Source organism: Microtus oregoni, unplaced genomic scaffold, assembly GCF_018167655.1.
Source record: "Microtus oregoni isolate MIOR12 unplaced genomic scaffold, Mior012 000121F_000, whole genome shotgun sequence".
Taxonomy (NCBI): Eukaryota; Metazoa; Chordata; class Mammalia; order Rodentia; family Cricetidae; genus Microtus; species Microtus oregoni.
In genome coordinates, this window is record NW_024544750.1 from 1176930 (window position 1) to 1195366 (window position 18437).

The 18437-nt window shown below is 44.3% G+C and overlaps 1 protein-coding gene and 1 long non-coding RNA gene across 2 annotated transcripts in view; one reads left to right on the top strand and one right to left on the bottom strand.

Annotated features, from left to right (window-relative positions):
* LOC121444297 overlaps window positions 1-11485 on the bottom strand; it is a 56341-nt gene extending 44856 nt beyond the window's left edge. The window contains exons 1-3 of the long non-coding RNA XR_005973776.1: window positions 11420-11485; window positions 8415-8503; window positions 7063-7134 (exon numbers count right to left, since the gene is read on the bottom strand). This is a non-coding gene — a long non-coding RNA (uncharacterized LOC121444297). The remainder of the gene's footprint in view (window positions 1-7062; window positions 7135-8414; window positions 8504-11419) is intronic.
* Window positions 11486-11592: 107 nt separating this feature from the next.
* Window positions 11593-13012, top strand: Mageh1 (MAGE family member H1). The gene has a single exon (XM_041646128.1). It carries the CDS (start codon window positions 11853-11855, stop codon window positions 12504-12506), a length of 654 nt encoding a protein of 217 aa, XP_041502062.1. The 5' UTR covers window positions 11593-11852; the 3' UTR covers window positions 12507-13012.
* The last annotated feature ends 5425 nt before the right edge of the window (window positions 13013-18437 follow it).

Consider the following 18437-nt stretch of genomic DNA (forward strand, 5'->3'; position numbering starts at 1 on the left):
TTGTGACTATTTCTCTCTTCATTTCTCAAGTACAGTTCAGTAAGGTCGAATGTAGTCATTGTATGGGTTGTAAGGAAACTAGGTAATGTTTTCTGTTAGAAGGAGAGATGTTCAGAAAAGCTTCTTGACGCGGAACATCCTTAGGAGTGTTTGTATGAGTAAAAACCACACAGCATCCAGGCTTCACTACTCTGACTAATGCATACTTCATAGGGTCCAAAAAAGACTAGGAGAGATGCAGCGGCCTATCTTTAATAATATACTGTATGTTATTATAAAGGATCAAATAAGGGTCACTGCTATTTTTCAAGCAAAGAACATGTCTCATCGTGAATACTGAGTGGTATGTTTGAAGTTCTGCTGAGTAAACAGATAGCTCTGAAATCTCTCAGGCTGGATATGAGCTCTTATCTCATTGTCAAGCAGCTGGGAAAACATGCAAACACATTAGCTGCACTAAAAACTGATGATGGCTGTGGCAGAACGGAAAGACAGGAGACTCCAGGAGCACGGACAGAAACAAAACGGAGAGACATTCAATAATGCTCTGAAGGGTAAGGAAGATTATTAACTGCTCTAAGGTAAGTGACACCTACCACTGAGCGTGTCATTTTAGTGAAATATTACCAGTATAGAGCCGGAATAGAGCCTGAAAAGAGCTGGGCCTTTTTCTTTTCTTTTCTTTTGTTTTTCTTTCACAACCTAGATGGGAGCCCTAGCTTTGCTACTTACTAATTTGCCACTTAGTTCCTTCCTTCCTTCCTTCCTTCCTTCCTTCCTTCCTTCCTTCCTTCCTTCCTTCCTTCCTTCCTTCCTTCCTTTTTTCCTTCCTTCTTTCTGTTTTTCGTTTTCAGGATTAAAAGCATGGGCCACCACCGCCTGGCTGCCACTTACTTTCTTAAATTCTTTCCTTCATTTCCTTATCTGAAAGAGGGATTTCAAGAACTACATTCAAAGTCTTAGGGAAATTAGAGGTACAAAAAGCCTTGTGCACAGATGACTATAAGTAAGGTACAACATTGTTTCTCTCAGATGTGGAATCCAGATCTAAGTGTGTGTGTTGAAACTAAAAAGGGGACTGTATTGTAGGAAGAAAGTATCTTAAAGGAGGCGATAGAGGAGTAGAGGAGGCATGGAGATGATAGTAAAATACATATAGCAAGAAAGCAAAGGGGGCCATTTAAGGGAAAGAGGTTCAGGAAGAGTAGGGTAAATTGAAATTCATATCTATATACCCATAGGTAGGTGTGGCTCTCAGAGCTCATCAGAGAAGTTTCTTTGTGCAGTGGACAGTGCTTAACAAAGAAGCTTACAATCAGTCAAAGTGCAGAGAATAAATGTGTGTACTGCAGAGCCACAGATCGGACAGCTCTATTACCACCCTGCTAAAAGCTCAGAGCTGGCCATGGAGGAAGAAAGTGGAAGGAAGATGATAAGAGCCGAAGCCAGGTAGGACTGGAATGACACAGTGTCCTCTGGACATGACAGGACGAATGCACTCAGGAACTCACACAGCTGTGACTGTCTGAACAAATCAAGGCAGTCAACATTCCAGCATGGGGCGCTGGGAGGATCCAGAGGGCCAACCCCTAACTAATGGGCTCTTGACAGCTGATGCCTTCTAGTGGGAGGGAGAATCAGTTTTCTTTAAGAGTGTAAGTTAACCACACTCGGCAGATGGCCCCCATCCATGAGTATACATGAAGCACAAATTGGACTCAGTGAGTTATTATTTTTAAAAAGAAGACATGAAGTGGGGGGTAGGGAGATGGGGATGGACCTGTTAAGAGCCATGAGGATGAGTGGGGAGTGAATATGGTTAAAATACATTATATGAAAATAATAATGATAATAATAATAATAATAAAGCCAGACAGTGGTAGCACACGCCTTTAATCTCAGTATTCGGGAGGCAGAGGCTGGTGCATATCTGTGAGTTCAAGGCCAGCTTGGTCTACCGAGTGAGTTCTAGGACAGCCAGAGCTACACAGAGAAACTTCTGTCTCAAAAACCACATACACAGACACACACATACACACACACACACACACACACACACACACACACACACACACAACAAAATACATTGTCTTAAATTCTCAAAACATTAATAAAAATGTTTTTAAAAGAAGTGGGAGGTAGAGACAAATAAGAACAAGGTATAATGACACACACATAAGAAAAAGTCCCAATGAAATTCATTATGTTGCATGCTAACTTAAAAGTTAATTTAAAATAAAAATAAAGAACATCATCAAGATGTCTACCTGTGTCGACAATGTGAAATTCTAAAAAGTAAGAACCGTTCATGGTTGTCTCTTTGATGGCCATTAGTTCTGCACAATTCCTGGCAACCAGTCAGTTTTAGTATTCATTAGAGTTTGTAGGGGAAATTGGAACCAAGCTTCAGCTACTTCCACTTAAAAATTGAAGGCATTTGACTTGGAGGTTTCTTGTCTCAGTGATATTCAGTATTTCTATAGAAACGGATTTACTTTTCTACAAATGTCCTTTATGTGGAAAGTTCCATTTCCTAGATTATGACCATTACCGTGGTACCTTTATATTTACACCCCCATCTCGTGTGTGTGTGTGTGTGTGTGTGTGTGTGTGTGTGTGTGTGTGTGTGTCTGCTTGTGTGGAAGTCGGAGGACAACCTGGGGAAATCAACCCCCTACTTTCACTATGTGGATCCTAGGGACCAAATTCAGGCCATCAGACTTGGCAGCAAGTGCCCCTATCTGCCATCCATAGTACCAACACAATTACTATATTTGTTATGTGCATCTTGGATATATATATGGGTTTGGACACCCATGGTCTGTTGTTCTCTGCATTTTGACCAGTTGTGGATCTTTGTAATAGTCTCTGTTGCAAAAAGAAACTTCTTTGATGATTGTGACAATAAGGATAAATATTTATAAAATATTTAGAAATTATATTGGTTTGTGTAAATGGCAGTAATAGGTCCGACTCTAAGATCTATGACCTTTCTAGCGAAGGGTAGACCTTAAACCAAGGTTACACCATCATACATGAGTTCCTTCCAGTTATTTTAATAACTAGTTTGAGGATAACTGACCATTTTTTGATTGGATTTGAGGTCTGCTCCACTGGAAGGAATTCATGTCTGATGCTGCAACCTGGCTTAAAGTCAATGGCTGTGGAGATCACAGGCCCTTAGGGAAAATCTATTACTATTGATTTGCTAAATTTGTGTTTCTTTAAGCTGCCTTCTAAATCATTATGTCTATACCCACAGATTAGTGCCACTCTTGGCCTTGGGCATAGAGTCTGTGTGTGATGGTGAATGCAGAGACTCACAACTGGTCAAAATAGTCAGAATAAGGCACTGTTGAGTGATCACCCTTTAAAAGGACATCTATCTAAACTCTTTCAAGGCCCAGGAAATACTGTGGAAGACAAGGTGGAAAATCTGTAAAATCTGGAAGATGCGGAGGAGTGCTATGAATGCTGTTTTCTACATAGGATATGGCTTTTGTCATCATGTACACAGTAGCTATGGTTACTTACACAAGGTGGAGCTCTTCAACATTCTGTCGTGGATAGGTGAAGGGCTTGGGAGGCCCTCACCTCTGACTGAGGACCTACTGACAGTTAATGGCTGCTTAGCCTCTAGTAAATTGTTCATGCTCCAGAAAATAACCTACCCATGCTATATGAATAGCCCTAATTAACCTCTCTCTCTCTCTCTCTCCCTCTCTCTCTCTCTCTCTCTCTCTCTCTCTCTCTCTCTCTGTCTCTCTCTCTCTCTCTCTCTCTCTCACACACACACACACACACATTCACATACACACATTCTCTCTCTCTCACACACACACACATTCACACACACACACATTCTCTCTCTCTCTCTCTGTCTCTCTCTCTCTCTCTCTCACACACACACACACACACACACACATTCACATACACACATTCTCTCTCTCTCACACACACACACACATTCACACACACACACATTCTCTCTCTCTCTCTCTCTCTCACACACACACACACACACACACACACGAGGGGGACTAGTTGAGAAGAGTGATCAGCAGCAGGAGTAGGAGGGAGATAAGTGAAGGGATCTTGAGAAGGGGAAAAAGGATTTTGTGAGTTTTACTTTGTTTGGGGTTCTTTTGGTTGTTTTTCTGGGGTTTTAAATGTTGACATTTATTTATTTTGTTTTGTGTGTGTTAGTGTACATGTGAGTATGCGGACATCAGAGGACAACCTGCGGGAGTCTGTTCTCTCCTTCCACCATGTGAGTCCCAGACTGTCAGGCTTGGCCTCAAGACCCTTTCTTCCATTGCCTGATGAAGGTTAATATTCATGAGGATGCCTATGTGTTTGTCTTTGGATTCACCTTCTTATTTAGCTTCTCTAGGAACATGAATTATATGCTCAATGTCCTTTATTTATGGCTAGAAACCAAATATGAGTGAGTACATCCCATGTTCCTCTTTTTGGGTCTGGCTTACCTCACTCAGGATAGTGTTTTCTATTTCCATCCATTTGTATGCAAAATTCAAGAAGTCCTTGTTTTTTACTGCTGAGTAATACTCTAATATGTATATATTCCATACTTTCTTCATCCATTCTTCCGTTGAAGGCGATGAAAGGAGACAGAGACAGAGACCCACATGGGAGCACCGGACAGAAATCTCAAGGTCCAAATCAGGAGCAGAAGGAGACGGAGCACGAGCAAGGAACTCAGGACCACGAGGGGTGCACCCACACACTAAGACAATGGGGATGTTCTATTGGGATCTCACCAAGGCCAGCTGGCCTAGGTCTGAAAAAGCATGGGATAAATCCGGACTAGCTGAACATAGCGGACAATGAGGAATACTGAGAATTCAAGAACAATTGCAGTGGGTTTTTGATCCTACTGCACTTACTGGCTTTGTGGGAGCCTAGGCAGTTTGGATGCTCACCTTACGAGACCTGGATAGAGGTGGGCAGTCCTTGGGCTTCCCACAGGTCAGGGAACCCTGATTGCTCTTCGAGCAGATGAGGGAGGGGGACTTGATCGGGGGAGGGGGAGGGAAATGGGAAGCGGTTGCGGGGACGAGGCAGAAATCCTTAATAAATAAATAAATTTAAATAATAAAAAAAGACCCTTTCTTAACAGAGGCATCTCATGGGTCTTTGTTTTGTTTTTGAGGTTTTCATGAAGCCCATGCTGGCCTTGAACTTGTGATCTTCCTGCCTTCCTCTCTTAAGGGCTGGAATTCCAATGTATCACCACATTTGACTGGAAGAAGATATTTTAAGGGAGGGAAGAAGAAGGAAAAAGAAAAGGTAATGGAATTTACATGGCTTAAAAGTAAGGGGTTAAAACTAAGAGGAAAGAAAGGGAACTAGTCAGAGGGAAGTGGCAGGACTGCAAAAGCATTAGGAGAAGGAGGTGGATAAAAAAAGTATGTATGAAAATGCCATAATGAACCCATCATGCTGTATACTAACTTACACTTTTAATTTAAAAAGGGCCAGAAAGATGGTTCAGTGAATAAAAACACTAGCTGTGAAAGTCTGATAACCCTAGTTTGATCCCTAGAGCCCACATAAAGGCAGAAGAAGAGAACTGACTGCACAAATTGTTCCCTGACCTCCTCATGTGTGCCATGGTATGAGTGTGCCTATACAAATCATACACACAACACACACTAGTAATAATAAATAAGATAAAGAGACATTCACAATTGTCAAAGAACAAAATACATTAATAAAATTAATAAATTAAAAAGAAAAATATTTTGTTTATTTAAAAGTAAAAGCATGCTGGTGCCCTTGTCACTTGGTTTTTATTACAGTGCCAAACTGCAAATAGTTAAAATGTTTATGCACGGGCGGCTGCTTAATCAAAGTGTACCTCATCTGTATATTGATGTGTCATTCAGGACAAAAACAAAAGAAAAATGATGAGTGAAATCATTCAAACAAGGAAAAAAGACTTATTATCAGTCTGGGTGTGGTAGTTAATGCCTTTAATCTCAGCAGTTTGGAGTCTGAGACAGAAAGAGCACCCCTTCAAAGCCAGGACTACTTAGCAAGACTAAGTCTTGTTTTGGGGTTTTTTGTTTGTTTGTTTTTTGTAAATCCCTATTTATTGGCCAAAGGAAGAAATACGTATGATGAGATTGTGAAAAAAGTGGAAGAAACCCTGGTGGAGGTATAAAGTGATGTAGATACTTTGCAAAGCAGTATGCAGGTTCCCCAAAAGAATCAAATTAGTCCTCCTGAACCTTAAGGACTCTACGTCCTGCCACAGATATACTCGCACATATTTATTGCTTATTTCATTACTTATTGTTGTTTGATATGCACCAGGAGAGGAGCAGATAAAGAAAATTTACTACTACTACTACTACTACTACTACTACTACTACTACTACTACACACACACACACAATGGAATTTTACTCAGCCATAAAGAAGAATAAAATGATATTTTCAAGAAAATGGTTGAAACTGAAGATCATCAGGTTAAACAAAATAAGAAAAAGAAAAATAAATACCACTTTAGTTTTCTGTCATATGCAAAACCTAAATTTAAATGTCTATGCAATATATACATACATACATACATATATATATATATATACACAAATGAAAGTAGAGAGAGGATTATGAGGAGAAAGGTGTATAAAGGGAGGGATGAGTATGGAACAAGAGGGGACAATATATAGCACAAAAGGAGGAAGAAGTATTTCAGGAGGACGGAGTGGAAAGCAAGAGTGAGGAAAGCAGTGGGTAACGGAGTGGGGGGCGTGCAATAATAATTAGTGAAAAAAGAGGCTATGGATTCAAAGACAAGCAGGGAGTGGTATATGGGAGGGTATGGAGGGAGTGGTATATGGGAGGAAAGGGAAGGGAGAAACATAATAATACTATAATATCAGAAATTTAAAAACAATTGAAATATTAAAAGAAAAAAGAACAAAATAAAATGGCATATATTTATAAAGCTATGCCAATGAAACTATGAACCCCATTACTTTGCATGATAAATCAAGACAATTTAAAAATTCTAAAAGCTAGGAAAGCACTTACTGTTTGAATTTATTTCCATAAATGACAGGAAATGTAATGTAATCTCTTGTGATAGAAAGCTGGTAACTGTGCCTAGGATGGAGGAAGGGTGGAGAAAAGCAACAAGGGATACAGTTATAACAAAGCATGAAGAAATTCGATGATGAACTATATAACGATTGGGCTGCTGAGATGGTTCAGCAGGTTGAATAAAGATGCTTGCTTCCAAGCCTGGGAACCAGAGTTCAATCCCCGTTGTCCCTCATAGTGGAGGGAAAAAAACCATTCCTGAGGGATGTTCTTTGGCCTCCATTAGCATGCTGCAACATGTGTGCACCCCCACTAAACAAATGTAATAAAAATATTCTAAAAGAATGCAATGATTATCTTAACTCTAGTAACAGTTACATGCATAAGTTAAAATGCATAAAATTGTGCAATTTTAGTATGTGTACTTTATTTATGCTAATTGCATATAAAATAACAAGAAGATGTTCTAGCTTACCCATGAGATTGCTAATGTATTATATATACATTTAATGTTTAGGGAAGGCAAAGATGTGGTGAAAAACATACTATCCATTCACTGCTGGTAATGCTTACTAAGAAAGGACACAACTATTCAAGGAATTAAGCCTGGATATTTGTACCATGATTTACATGTACAAAACCATCCAAACCACTAATTCTGGGACTAGAAATACAAATAAGTAGATAAGTGCATAAATGTGTACGGACTGTTGCTTTTAAAAGCAAGCAAATGCGTTTAAGCAGTGGGTTATAGTATAATAAATTATGATGTGACTATACAGTATATATAGTATTAGAAACTAAAAACTCTTGTGTGCCTCACGATCCTCATATCACACTGATAAAGGAACTAAAATTTGGCCCATAGACAGAATAGTTTCCAATCACTGAAACCACTAGGAGTCTGTTCATTTTGGCTTTCAGCTCTGCAAACATCTATTTGTATGCAACCTTTTTCCTTTTCCATTGCATAACGCCCACTAAGCATTAAGGTTTCAATGCAATGTTGACTCATTTATTTGGATATACTCTTCCTGATTACACCAAATTAATCTGATATGTCCTACTTCATGCCTGGATGCATCATCTATGGTTCTGCTAATCAGAGCCAGCATCCTTTACACAAAACTTTTTAAAATGCTAAGCTTTTAAACTGTGTTCACTAACAAGCTGTGGACTTGCTCTCAAACCTCCAATGACTTTGGATCAATGCCTAACACATATAGATGTTATGTAACTATGGCTCTTGCAAAAATAAAATTTCTGACCTAGAGTATCGTCACTAATATTTAATTCTGGACTACTTTATAACAACTAATTTAATCCCTCCCAAAGGAAATTACCTGACAAGTATAGTCTCCATGATTTCATAGATAGCAGTGGTTCAACAGCGTCCCAAGGATTTTAATCTCATATATGGTAGAATCTGGAACTGAGGCCAAGAAATCGCCATTTAGAGTCCATGCCTTTATAACCTGTATATGACTGTTTTCTCTAGATAAATAACTGGGAAGCAATATGGCAATCAGTTTTTGTGGCTTTGCAAAAAATCCCTAGAGCCTAAGCCCTGTTCCCACTTACTTCTCTGGGAAAACTAGCTGGCAGTTGAGGCCCTAGGCTGTACATTATTTGTCCGCTCTATCTATTGTGCTGAGCAAAGTTACATTGTCCTTGTGGAGAGAAACAATGGTTCATTTAAGTAAAGACGGGGGAAATGGTACCCGCTCCTCATTTCACTGGTGTGGCAGAAGGGAGTGCATCATTAAATATACCTGAAATTGCTTTACCAAATAGGAAGTATCAGTGAACTTTGCTTATAAAAGGAAACTCCAGTAAGAGTAAATTTGGGGAACTACATTCTCGTATATACCGTCAAAATTAGAAAGAAATTACCCAAAATTTCAGTCTATATACAGAATCACAAATATGGTAATAAATAAATAAATATATAATAAATACATCCTGAGTCAAGGGGGACCTTCTGTAATGGTACAGGGAGCATAGGGAAGATGAGGACATAAAGATTGTAAAAGTCAAAGGATCAAGGAATTTGCTGTGAGATTGTGTCTCTTAGTAATATCAGAAGCCGCACCCATAAAGCCTCACCAACATGACACCCCAGACACTGAAAAAGGATGACACCAATGAACATGGCAAACTGCACTGGGAAAAAAAAAATCCATGAAATCTCAACCCTACACAAAGAACTACAAGCAACTAAGAAAAGCTAAGAGCAGAAGAAATCATATTCCACAGGGAAGAGCCCACCAACTGGTTGCCCAGTGCCAAATAGTCAACTCTGAAAATATACATACAAGTAACATTATAGAGAATGAACAGGTCCTATTTAGAAATATATACCTACTATCAATATACATATATGCATGCAATAACAACTAGTGAAAAAAGAGTCCCGAATTGGAAGGACATATGAGACAGTTTGGACAGAGGGAAAGGAAGGGAGAAATATAATTATATTATTATCACAAAAATAAAACAAAGTAAAAGGCAAAACTCAAAAATGACTAGTGTGAAATGTTAACTTCCACAGAGACTGACAGCAAACTGGACAGACAATGCCAGAGAGATCAGCTTTTTCTCTACAGAACAAGTCAGAGGATTAGGATATTCAGTAAACTTATCAAGGGCCTCGAACCGATACAAACCGGCTACAAATTCATGTGCCCAGCTCTGATTTCAGTGACCGTTTCTCGCCAGCAGCCATCTCCTTGCTACACACACACACACACACACACACACACACACACACACATACAGGAGTCTCGGCCTCACTAGGTGAGCTTCTGCTGGCAATGCTGTTGCCACAGACACACTGTGCGCCACACCGAGTTCACTCACTAGATAAAGCCATATCCGATTCCACAGACTCCACCAAAAAGCTGGGAGATGTCAAAGTCTATGAGCCCCACAGGCTCATTTCCCCAGTAGGATTACAAACTGAGACTCTCTCAAGCTTACGTTCATCCCTTCTAGCCAAACAAGTACAAAGTACCCTTTTGCCTCTTAAGACATAAGAGCTCACGTGAGGGGCTGGAGCAATGGCTCAGCAGCTAGGAGCACTTGCTGCTCTTCCAGAGGAACCAAGTTTCCTTGCCAGCACCCACATCAGGCAGATCGCAACCACCTGTAACTCAGTTCCAGGGGATCCCACGCCCTCTGCTAGCCCCTCGTGTACAGCACACGTGGCATGCATGCGCGTACGCATGCACGCAAATTAAAACACATCTTAAAAAGGAACACATGTAAAAGCTTTTCCATCACATAATCCTCCAACATGCATTTATTAAATGCCACTCTCACCTGCTGCTGCTGCTTGAAACACACTTAGAGGCAAAGCCTGTCCTACACTATGCAGTGAAGGCTTTTCACTGAATTCACACAACCCTTTGAAGCCAGTACTTGAGTTACATCCATCCACTTTAAGGGGGTGGGGGTGGGGAGCCAGGCTCTGAGCAAGTTCACGCTTCAAATGACACAAGAAAAGCAGAATGCCTAACTATGGGGCCTTCCTTGGGGGAGTAAGGACCGACTCATTATTCTTTGGGGAAGGTCAAAATAAACTTAAACAAGGAAGATGCCCGTGAGCAAGCAGGTGGAGCTTAGCTAGTGCAAAATGGAGGGAAGACATTCAGGCAGAGGAATCTGAGCAGAGAGAAGGAGTGGACAAAGGTCAGAGTGTGCACGGGGGAGACAGGGCAAGGCATGCCTGCTGGCTCGCTGGCCTAGAAACCTAAGCTCCAACTGCACTCTACCATCTCCCTGCTCCCCATTCCCACCCATTGTCTGAAGCCTGCCAGTGGTCTCCCTTCAAATGCCTTTCTGTCTCTCAGTCCCCATGGCAACAGCCTTAAAGCTCACTTTCATCCAGCTGCTTCTTATTCTAATTGCTTCCTCTGTGGCCTGCCAGGAAGTATTCTGCCCCTCTGTGAGGCTGCGCAAATCTAAGTCTGATCTTCTCACCGCCCCGCTTAATTGCCCAGGCCAACACGTAGCCCTGTACAGGCTCTGCACCTCTTGAGCACTGCTAGCTGGCTTTGCACGCCCATCTCCTCCCCTCACCCACCGCTTTGGTCATTAAGTCTATTATTCAGCTCCCTCATGGGCCCACGAATTAATTAGCCACACACAAACGCCTTCTGAAAACCGGGCGGAAGAATGAATGTGCTGCGTAAGCCAGGACAGCCAAGGAGGGCTAGGGTCAGCTGACCCCTTGCAAGACTATGCTCCGCCGCCCCCCTCCCACACCCCCTCAGTCCGGCGCCTTTGGTGAGAATGGAAGGGCCTATTGCTTGCCAAAACCAATGAACCAATAGGATAACGTGTGCACCTGCCTAAAGAATACCGAGATTCTTCTCTCCTGCGCACAGGACAAATCCCCGCCAACCCTTAGCTGTCTTATCTACCCTTGGGGGGACCCAAAATGCAGCCCGCTCCTTTTCCTTTGGGCTAGCGGAAGTTCCTGTGCGGGAGCGTCCCACTTCCTCTTGGGTGCTTGGCGTGTGCGTGGCAGGAGAGGCGGGGCTAATGCTGCTCCGGTTTCTCGCGCGCTTGGCGCTGTGGCGAGTGCGGGCGGCGACTGCTTGCGCAAGTCTGATAGCCAGGGAAAGGGCTTTGTGGCCGAAAGACCGCTTCCTTGCTACAAAGACTCCCCTGGCGTTTGCGCTTTGGCGGCTCTCCCTGTGGAGGCTCGCCGCTTTACTCGGACGCTGTAGCGATCGTTCTCTAGAACTGCTGCGGGCTGTGAGTGCTTGGCCAGAGCCATGCCTCGGGGACGGAAGAGTCGGCGCCGCCGGAACGCAAAGGCAGCAGAAGAGAATCGCAACAATCGCAAGATCCAGGCCTCAGAGGCCTCTAAGACCCCGATGGCGGCTTCTGTGGTCCCCAGCACACCCGAAGACTACCTGAGCGGCCCTGAAGAAGACACAAGCACTCCGGAGAAGGCCTCCACTCCTGAAGAAGCTTCAAGCACTGCCCCAGTGCAAAAGCCTGTTAAGCGGAGCAGTTTTCAGGGCACCAAGAAAAGTCTCCTAATGTCCATATTAGCCCTCATCTTCATCATGGGCAACAGTGCCAAGGAGGCCCTGGTGTGGAAAGTGCTGGGGAAGTTAGGGATGCAGCCTGGGAGGCAGCACAGCATCTTTGGAGATCCGAAGAAGGTCGTAACGGAAGAGTTTGTTCGCAGAGGGTATCTGCTTTATAAGCCAGTGCCCCGCAGCAGTCCGGTGGAGTACGAGTTCTTCTGGGGCCCTCGAGCACACGTGGAATCCAGCAAACTGAAAGTCATGCATTTTGTGGCAAGAGTTCGGAACCGGTGCTCCAAAGACTGGCCATGTAACTATGACTGGGATTCGGATGATGATGCAGAGGTTGAGGCTATACTCAATTCAGGTGCTAGGGGTTATTCCACTCCATAGATCCCAGGCAGACACTTAGGAGTGGAAAAGAGAATCCAAAGTACTCCGTGGAGTAGATAGGCAGGGTCCTGAAATCAAAATGATGTGGAGGGTGGGGAGGGCACTGTATTTGGTATTTGTGATCAGTGCTAATTGTTAAATTGCAAAATAGTGTTTGCTTTAGATATTGTAATCTTGTATTCGTTTTATAACACTGTTGATTAAGAGTCACAATATGTTTAAATATATAATTGAGAAGATGTTTATGTTATTTCTCCCGTCATTGACATTTGCTACAACAGCTGTGCTACCTTATTGAATGAAGGCCATTTGTCATGTGGGATGTACAGGATTTGTACCACGGTGAGGGGCTGTTCTTTGAAAGTTTGGAATAACTAGTACATTGTGAGTGAGGGAAAATAACAGACTCATTCTGTCTTAACTTTGTGTCTGATGTCTTGTAATGAAGTCCGTCTGTGGATATGCTCACTGCGCAAATAGCATAAATAAAAGCATAGTAAATGGTATGTTTTCTTCATTTATTGTCCACCGGTTAAGATCAAATTTTGATTTTAGGGACAGTCCTTAACAGACAATACCTACTTTCCAAGAAACTTCTAGACTGTTTGGGAGGGGAGAAGGTGGAAATGCAGTAAGTGTTGGTGAGAAATGAGCATAGAAAAGTAAGGAGAAGGTAGACAGGCTAGGGGGACTGGAACAGGAAAGGAGGGCATTATAGGATGTGGGAAAAACCAAGAAACACTTGGAGAATGTAGACAAGCTTGGAAAAGGTCATCATAATAGAGTCTCTGCTATAGGAGTTTCACTGGACTCTTAACACACTTTGAGAGAAAAGCCATTGGCAAAGACTTGAAAACATTCCAGAGTACTATAAAAATAATAAATACGTGGGAATTATTATGAGAGACAGATAGCAGGAGAAATAGGTAGGTGTGGGGACACACAAAGTGACAGGGAGGAGACAACGAGAAAATACTTAAGGTTATATCAGTCTGAGTTCTCAAGGTAATATTGAGGTGTGGGAGTAAATTTGGAGTCACTGAAGGCAACATAGAAAGTTAGGGAATAAGAAATTCCTCAATGAACTACTCAGGTGCTGTTGGGGGAAGTAGAGGGTAAAAAAGAAGGAGGGGGGAGGAGAGCCAGTGCCCCACAGCTGGCTGTCACAGCAGTGGTAATAAAATCATCAATACCTGTGGTGACCCTGGGACACTGGGGACCAGGACTCTGAAACAGCTGGCATTCAGCATGTTGGGGGAACCTGAGAGAAGACTGAACTTGAAACTAGGAAACTTAAAGTTTCTCAGGTGCTGCACAGTGCTCAACTGGCTCAGTGTTTGCACACGCGCGCATGTGTGCATGGGTGTGCCCTGTGTATTGTTTTTTTAGGGTCAAGGTAATGTTGCCATTTCACTACCCTTTGAGGTGATGTGGGAACTACAGATGTGGAGATATAGGCGCCTCCTCACCATGCTCCTTAACTACCTGGCTGAGGACACTCAGGAGAGATCTCAGGCTCTAGAGCTGACCACATTTACCACAAGGAGAAGACTAAGAAAACACACTGCAGTCTCGTTCTAGGGAACATGAAGGACAGGTGGCTGACCCAGGCATGCAACACAAACCACAGAGACCCGTGTACTTTCTGCCCTTCTCCATCACAGTTTCATCTGGCTGGTGGCTGAGGACAAGGCCCAGCTGCAGGGTGCAGGGCAGGGTGGCAAATGATTGTATGCAAAGCCCAAAGGCACAGCCAGCAGTGTGCAGGCTAAGGAGGCTGAAACAGGAAGCAGAGCCCATGAAGCAAGCTTCAGCAGGTCCCAGCACATATGATGACCATCTTCTATGATTCAGGAAGTGCCAGAGAAGCCTGACAGACAAATACAAGGTTGTCACTTACCTCTGGAGGTACAGGTGACATCAAGTCTACACCAAGAGGTGGGCAGCCAGGGAATCCAAGGGAGGTCAGCAAGAGGCTTTCAGGGCCAGATCCACTGAAGTGACAAACTTGACACAATCCTAAGTCTTTCTCCACACTCCCAGAGCTCCTTTCTCTAGGCCTGCATCTGTTATGGCTGGCCAGTGCACACTCACGGAGTCTCTTCCTTCAAGGGAAAAATGAAGGTTCAGCCCTCTGCCATCAACCGCACACAAGGGAGATCCACTAGGTCTCCTCCTTGCCTTGAGCAGAGGTTCCTCTAAGCAGTCATTCAGCCCCAGTTAGGAAAGTCACGTAGGAAGTAGGAGAGGCTGTACCAGAGATTTTCTTAAACACTTCATGCGTGCCAGAAGAATGTCACATTTTGTCCCTGCCAGGCCATGGTGATCAATGGACAAGTACAGAAGTCCCAGCTAGCTCAGGGCTAGATGTAATTTATGTCCATCTGATGCCTGCCTGAGTCTGTGATGGCTCTCTTGGGCCTAAAGATCCAATGCGACTATCCCTGTGTACATGCCTAGAAGCTTCAAAAAGTCCCCAGAGCAGGAGAATCCCTACATGGGGGGAAAGAACAGGAATAAGCCTCCAGCTGCACTGTACCAGACATAGCAGCTGGAATCGCAACAGATTCAGCAGGAGGCACTGCCCAGCTTCATTGTGGAAACCAAGGCTTGGATGACCTGCATTGCCGGGGTGTGGGGGGAGGCCTTCAAGGGGCTAGGCTCATCTCCCTGAGGGTCCAAACCTCCCACGACACTGTTGAAGAACTGCAAGGCGACACTTTCTTCAGTGGATGAAGAGCAGAGAAAGGGAGAATTCCCAGTGGCTGTGAGATGAGTGACTGGGGGGTGGGGAGGGATGGGGATGGGGGGCAGTCAGGACAGGGGGCCTATGGAAGAGGGTGAGCTGAAGAGCATGCTCAGTAGTAACATTGATGCAACTTCTTTCAGCCTTCAGCTCTGTGGAGATGAGACAGCAAACAATGAGGCCTTGATTGAGTAACCCAGAAGGCTGAAAAGGTGTTTCCAAGAAATCAGTGGGGAAGCTGCAGTTTCAATTTGCAAGGACAAAGGAGCAAAAGTGAACACCTGGGTCCTGGACCGCTCCAGTATATGCGGGAACAAGACCTTGTCAAGGCAAGAGAGGGGTAGAGAGAGGGAGCGCCACAGTGAATAATATGGGGAAGGACAACCTGAGGGATCAGAAAAAAGGTCAAGGCACCCTGCCAAGTGCTCTATTGGGTGTGTGGCAGCAGCTGTGCCAGGCACCCCATCCACACTCCAGATGTTATCAGTGAGGCTCCTGTTTGCAGCTCTGCTCGACAGTCTTCTAAAATGAACTGGCTTTTATCAACTATCCTGACAGATGCCCTGAAGAATCATCCTTTCACACACTATATACTTGTGAGTTCAGTTATAGTCTGGTCCACATGTGTGATGCATGGGAGGATAAATCACAATTTCCCTTCTCACCATGAATGGTGCCTATGGTAGGGAAGGATGGGCATCTTTCCAGCTAGGAGTCAGAAAGTACAGAAGAAGGTGGTAGTTGCCTAGGCCCCAGGTGGTCGTGGTGATGAGGAGGGACTTCAGAGCTGGGGAAGACTGTGAGATTACTGGATATGCCGGTCCAGGGCATGAGGCTTTGAGTCAACAGTTTAGGATAGGAAGGTAGACTCCCTTGGAGTAGTGATATGTAGGAAAGGAAGGAAGAGGAGCAGGGCATTGCCCTTTCTGACACGTAAAGTTAAGTAGTGTTCTGAAATAAGGGACGAGGCTTTAATGCCAGAGGGTGTCCTACCCTACTGAGTTAATGGCAGAAAGGCCAACAGCTGTGAGGTGCACTGAGCTGAAAATGAAAGGACAGGACACATAAGCAGAGGCAGGAACAAGCCCCTAGGTTCCACTGAACTGGAGGAAGCTGCCTCATGTTTGCAAGGGAAATGTGATGGGGGTAAGACGGAGGCACTGTGGAGGTGGCGCAGTGTGACCCGGCCTGTCCTCCAGGAGAATCACTCATGACTAAATGTCTTCAGTGTAGAGCAAATGAGGCAAGGAGATTAGAGTACAGAGAGCAGGCACGAAGCCAGGCAGAGATGGGCACTGAGCCCTTCCTGAGCACACTCCATAGTGTAAGGTGGGAAGAACACAGGCTCTCTCTGCATTTCAAGGAATGCCTCCACAGACTTCCTGAGGGACTAGATGTGAATGGCAGGAGGAGCAAGTCTGAGCCCACGGTCTTCTCTCAACTATCTCACTTCCTCTCTCCCCCGGAGATTACGGACTAGTGGTCAGTATGGCCAAATATAGGGAGTTCTGCAAAGGAGAATGGGGGCTACAGACAGAGAGGTGATCAGATATTGTGAACAGCGCATGTTGGATCCAGATGACCCATGCGAGCTGAGTAAGAACTTGAAAGAGTAACTCTGGGATTGGGGTGAGGACCGTCCTTGCTAGGTTTATTAATGATGTGATGAGATAGCATGACCCAGGGAAGAAAACCGGTGTACTTCTCCACAGTGGCCCCTCACTGGAGAATGTCAGGACAGGAACGCTAACAGGGCCCAACCAGAGGCAGGAAGAGATGCAGAGGCCATGGAAGTGTTCTGCTCACTGGCTTGCTCTCCAAGGCTTTCACAGCCTGCTTTTGCACAGATCCAGATCAGGGGTGGCATCACCCACCACGGACTGGGCCCTCACACAGCAATTGCACATTAAGAGAATGACCTACAGGCTTACCTTCATTCTGATCTCATGGAGATATTTCTCCATTGAAATTCCCTCTTCTCCCTTAACAATTGGTTGCGTCTTGTTGATACACAACTAGCCAGCATAAATGGTCTGTGCAGCAGATATACAGGTAGCTTCCGGAGCTACAATTAGCCTGAGCTAAGCTGGGGTTGCATGTGGCTGTACATGGAGAAGGACAGTAGATAAGTAATAGAATCCAAGCATGACCATATGAAGGAGAAGGAACAATAGATACTTAGGAGCTGGAGAACAAGGAAAGTGAAGAGTAAGAACAAGGAAAGTGAAGAGTGCCCTCTGAGCCACAAGAAGGAAACTGTCATGAAAACCACACTGACCACAAACACAGAATGACAAAGGCAGTTGAAAAGGGGGCAGAAAACCAGCCATTGCCTCCAGCAATGCAGAAGTCTCTGGCAACATTCATCAGAGCAGCTTCCATGGCAGGATCGGATGACAAGCCTGGTCTGGAGAGGTTTCAGAGATAATGGAAGAAGCATGGACCAGATGAGTCTGTAAGCGTTTTCAGTGCTGTATTGCTGTAGTTGAGAAAAGAGAAAATGGTCAGAGTGGAGTAATGAGAAGGCCAGGAGAAGGCTGCCATCGGGCAATTTGGAGGGAGGGAAATGGTTGGCACAGGGGTGGTAGAAAGAAACTGGTAGCACTAGGCAGAGGTCACGAATCGAGCATAAATCAAGGGTTGTTCAATAGCAGGATCTGGAAAGGGTAGAGGTCTCTCAGGCATTCAAGGCCCAATTAACTCAGCTGCCTGTGGTCAGCCGGCAGCCTGTGTGTGGTGCCAGGCTCTGTTGAACATCACGTAACTGCCAAGCACACTTTAGGTACCCAACTGTTGTCTACTGCTCTAAATAACCCACACTATGAATGATATCAAAATGCCCATTTCTCAAGTGAGAGAGCTGCTCACAGGGGGAGGGAGAGAACTGGCAAGAGAGAAAACAGAGGGGAAAAGGGACTGGAGGCCTGAGTCCAGCATTCTGACTGGGTCTTTTTGTAAGCATAGTCTCAAACTTTCAGCAAAAACCAAAAAGGAGCATTCTCAAGCTGGCAGTCACTTGCAGTGGTAGGGACACCCTAGTTTATAAGCCTCGTTGCTTTCAGTAATGTCATAGAAGCCACAGCCTCTAGGCCTGGCACCATCCCCACTTTCCTAGAGAGCACAGCAACAGCAGAGTGTTGGAACTGCTGGGCACCTGAGGCTGAGGAGCCAAGTGACCTTTGTTC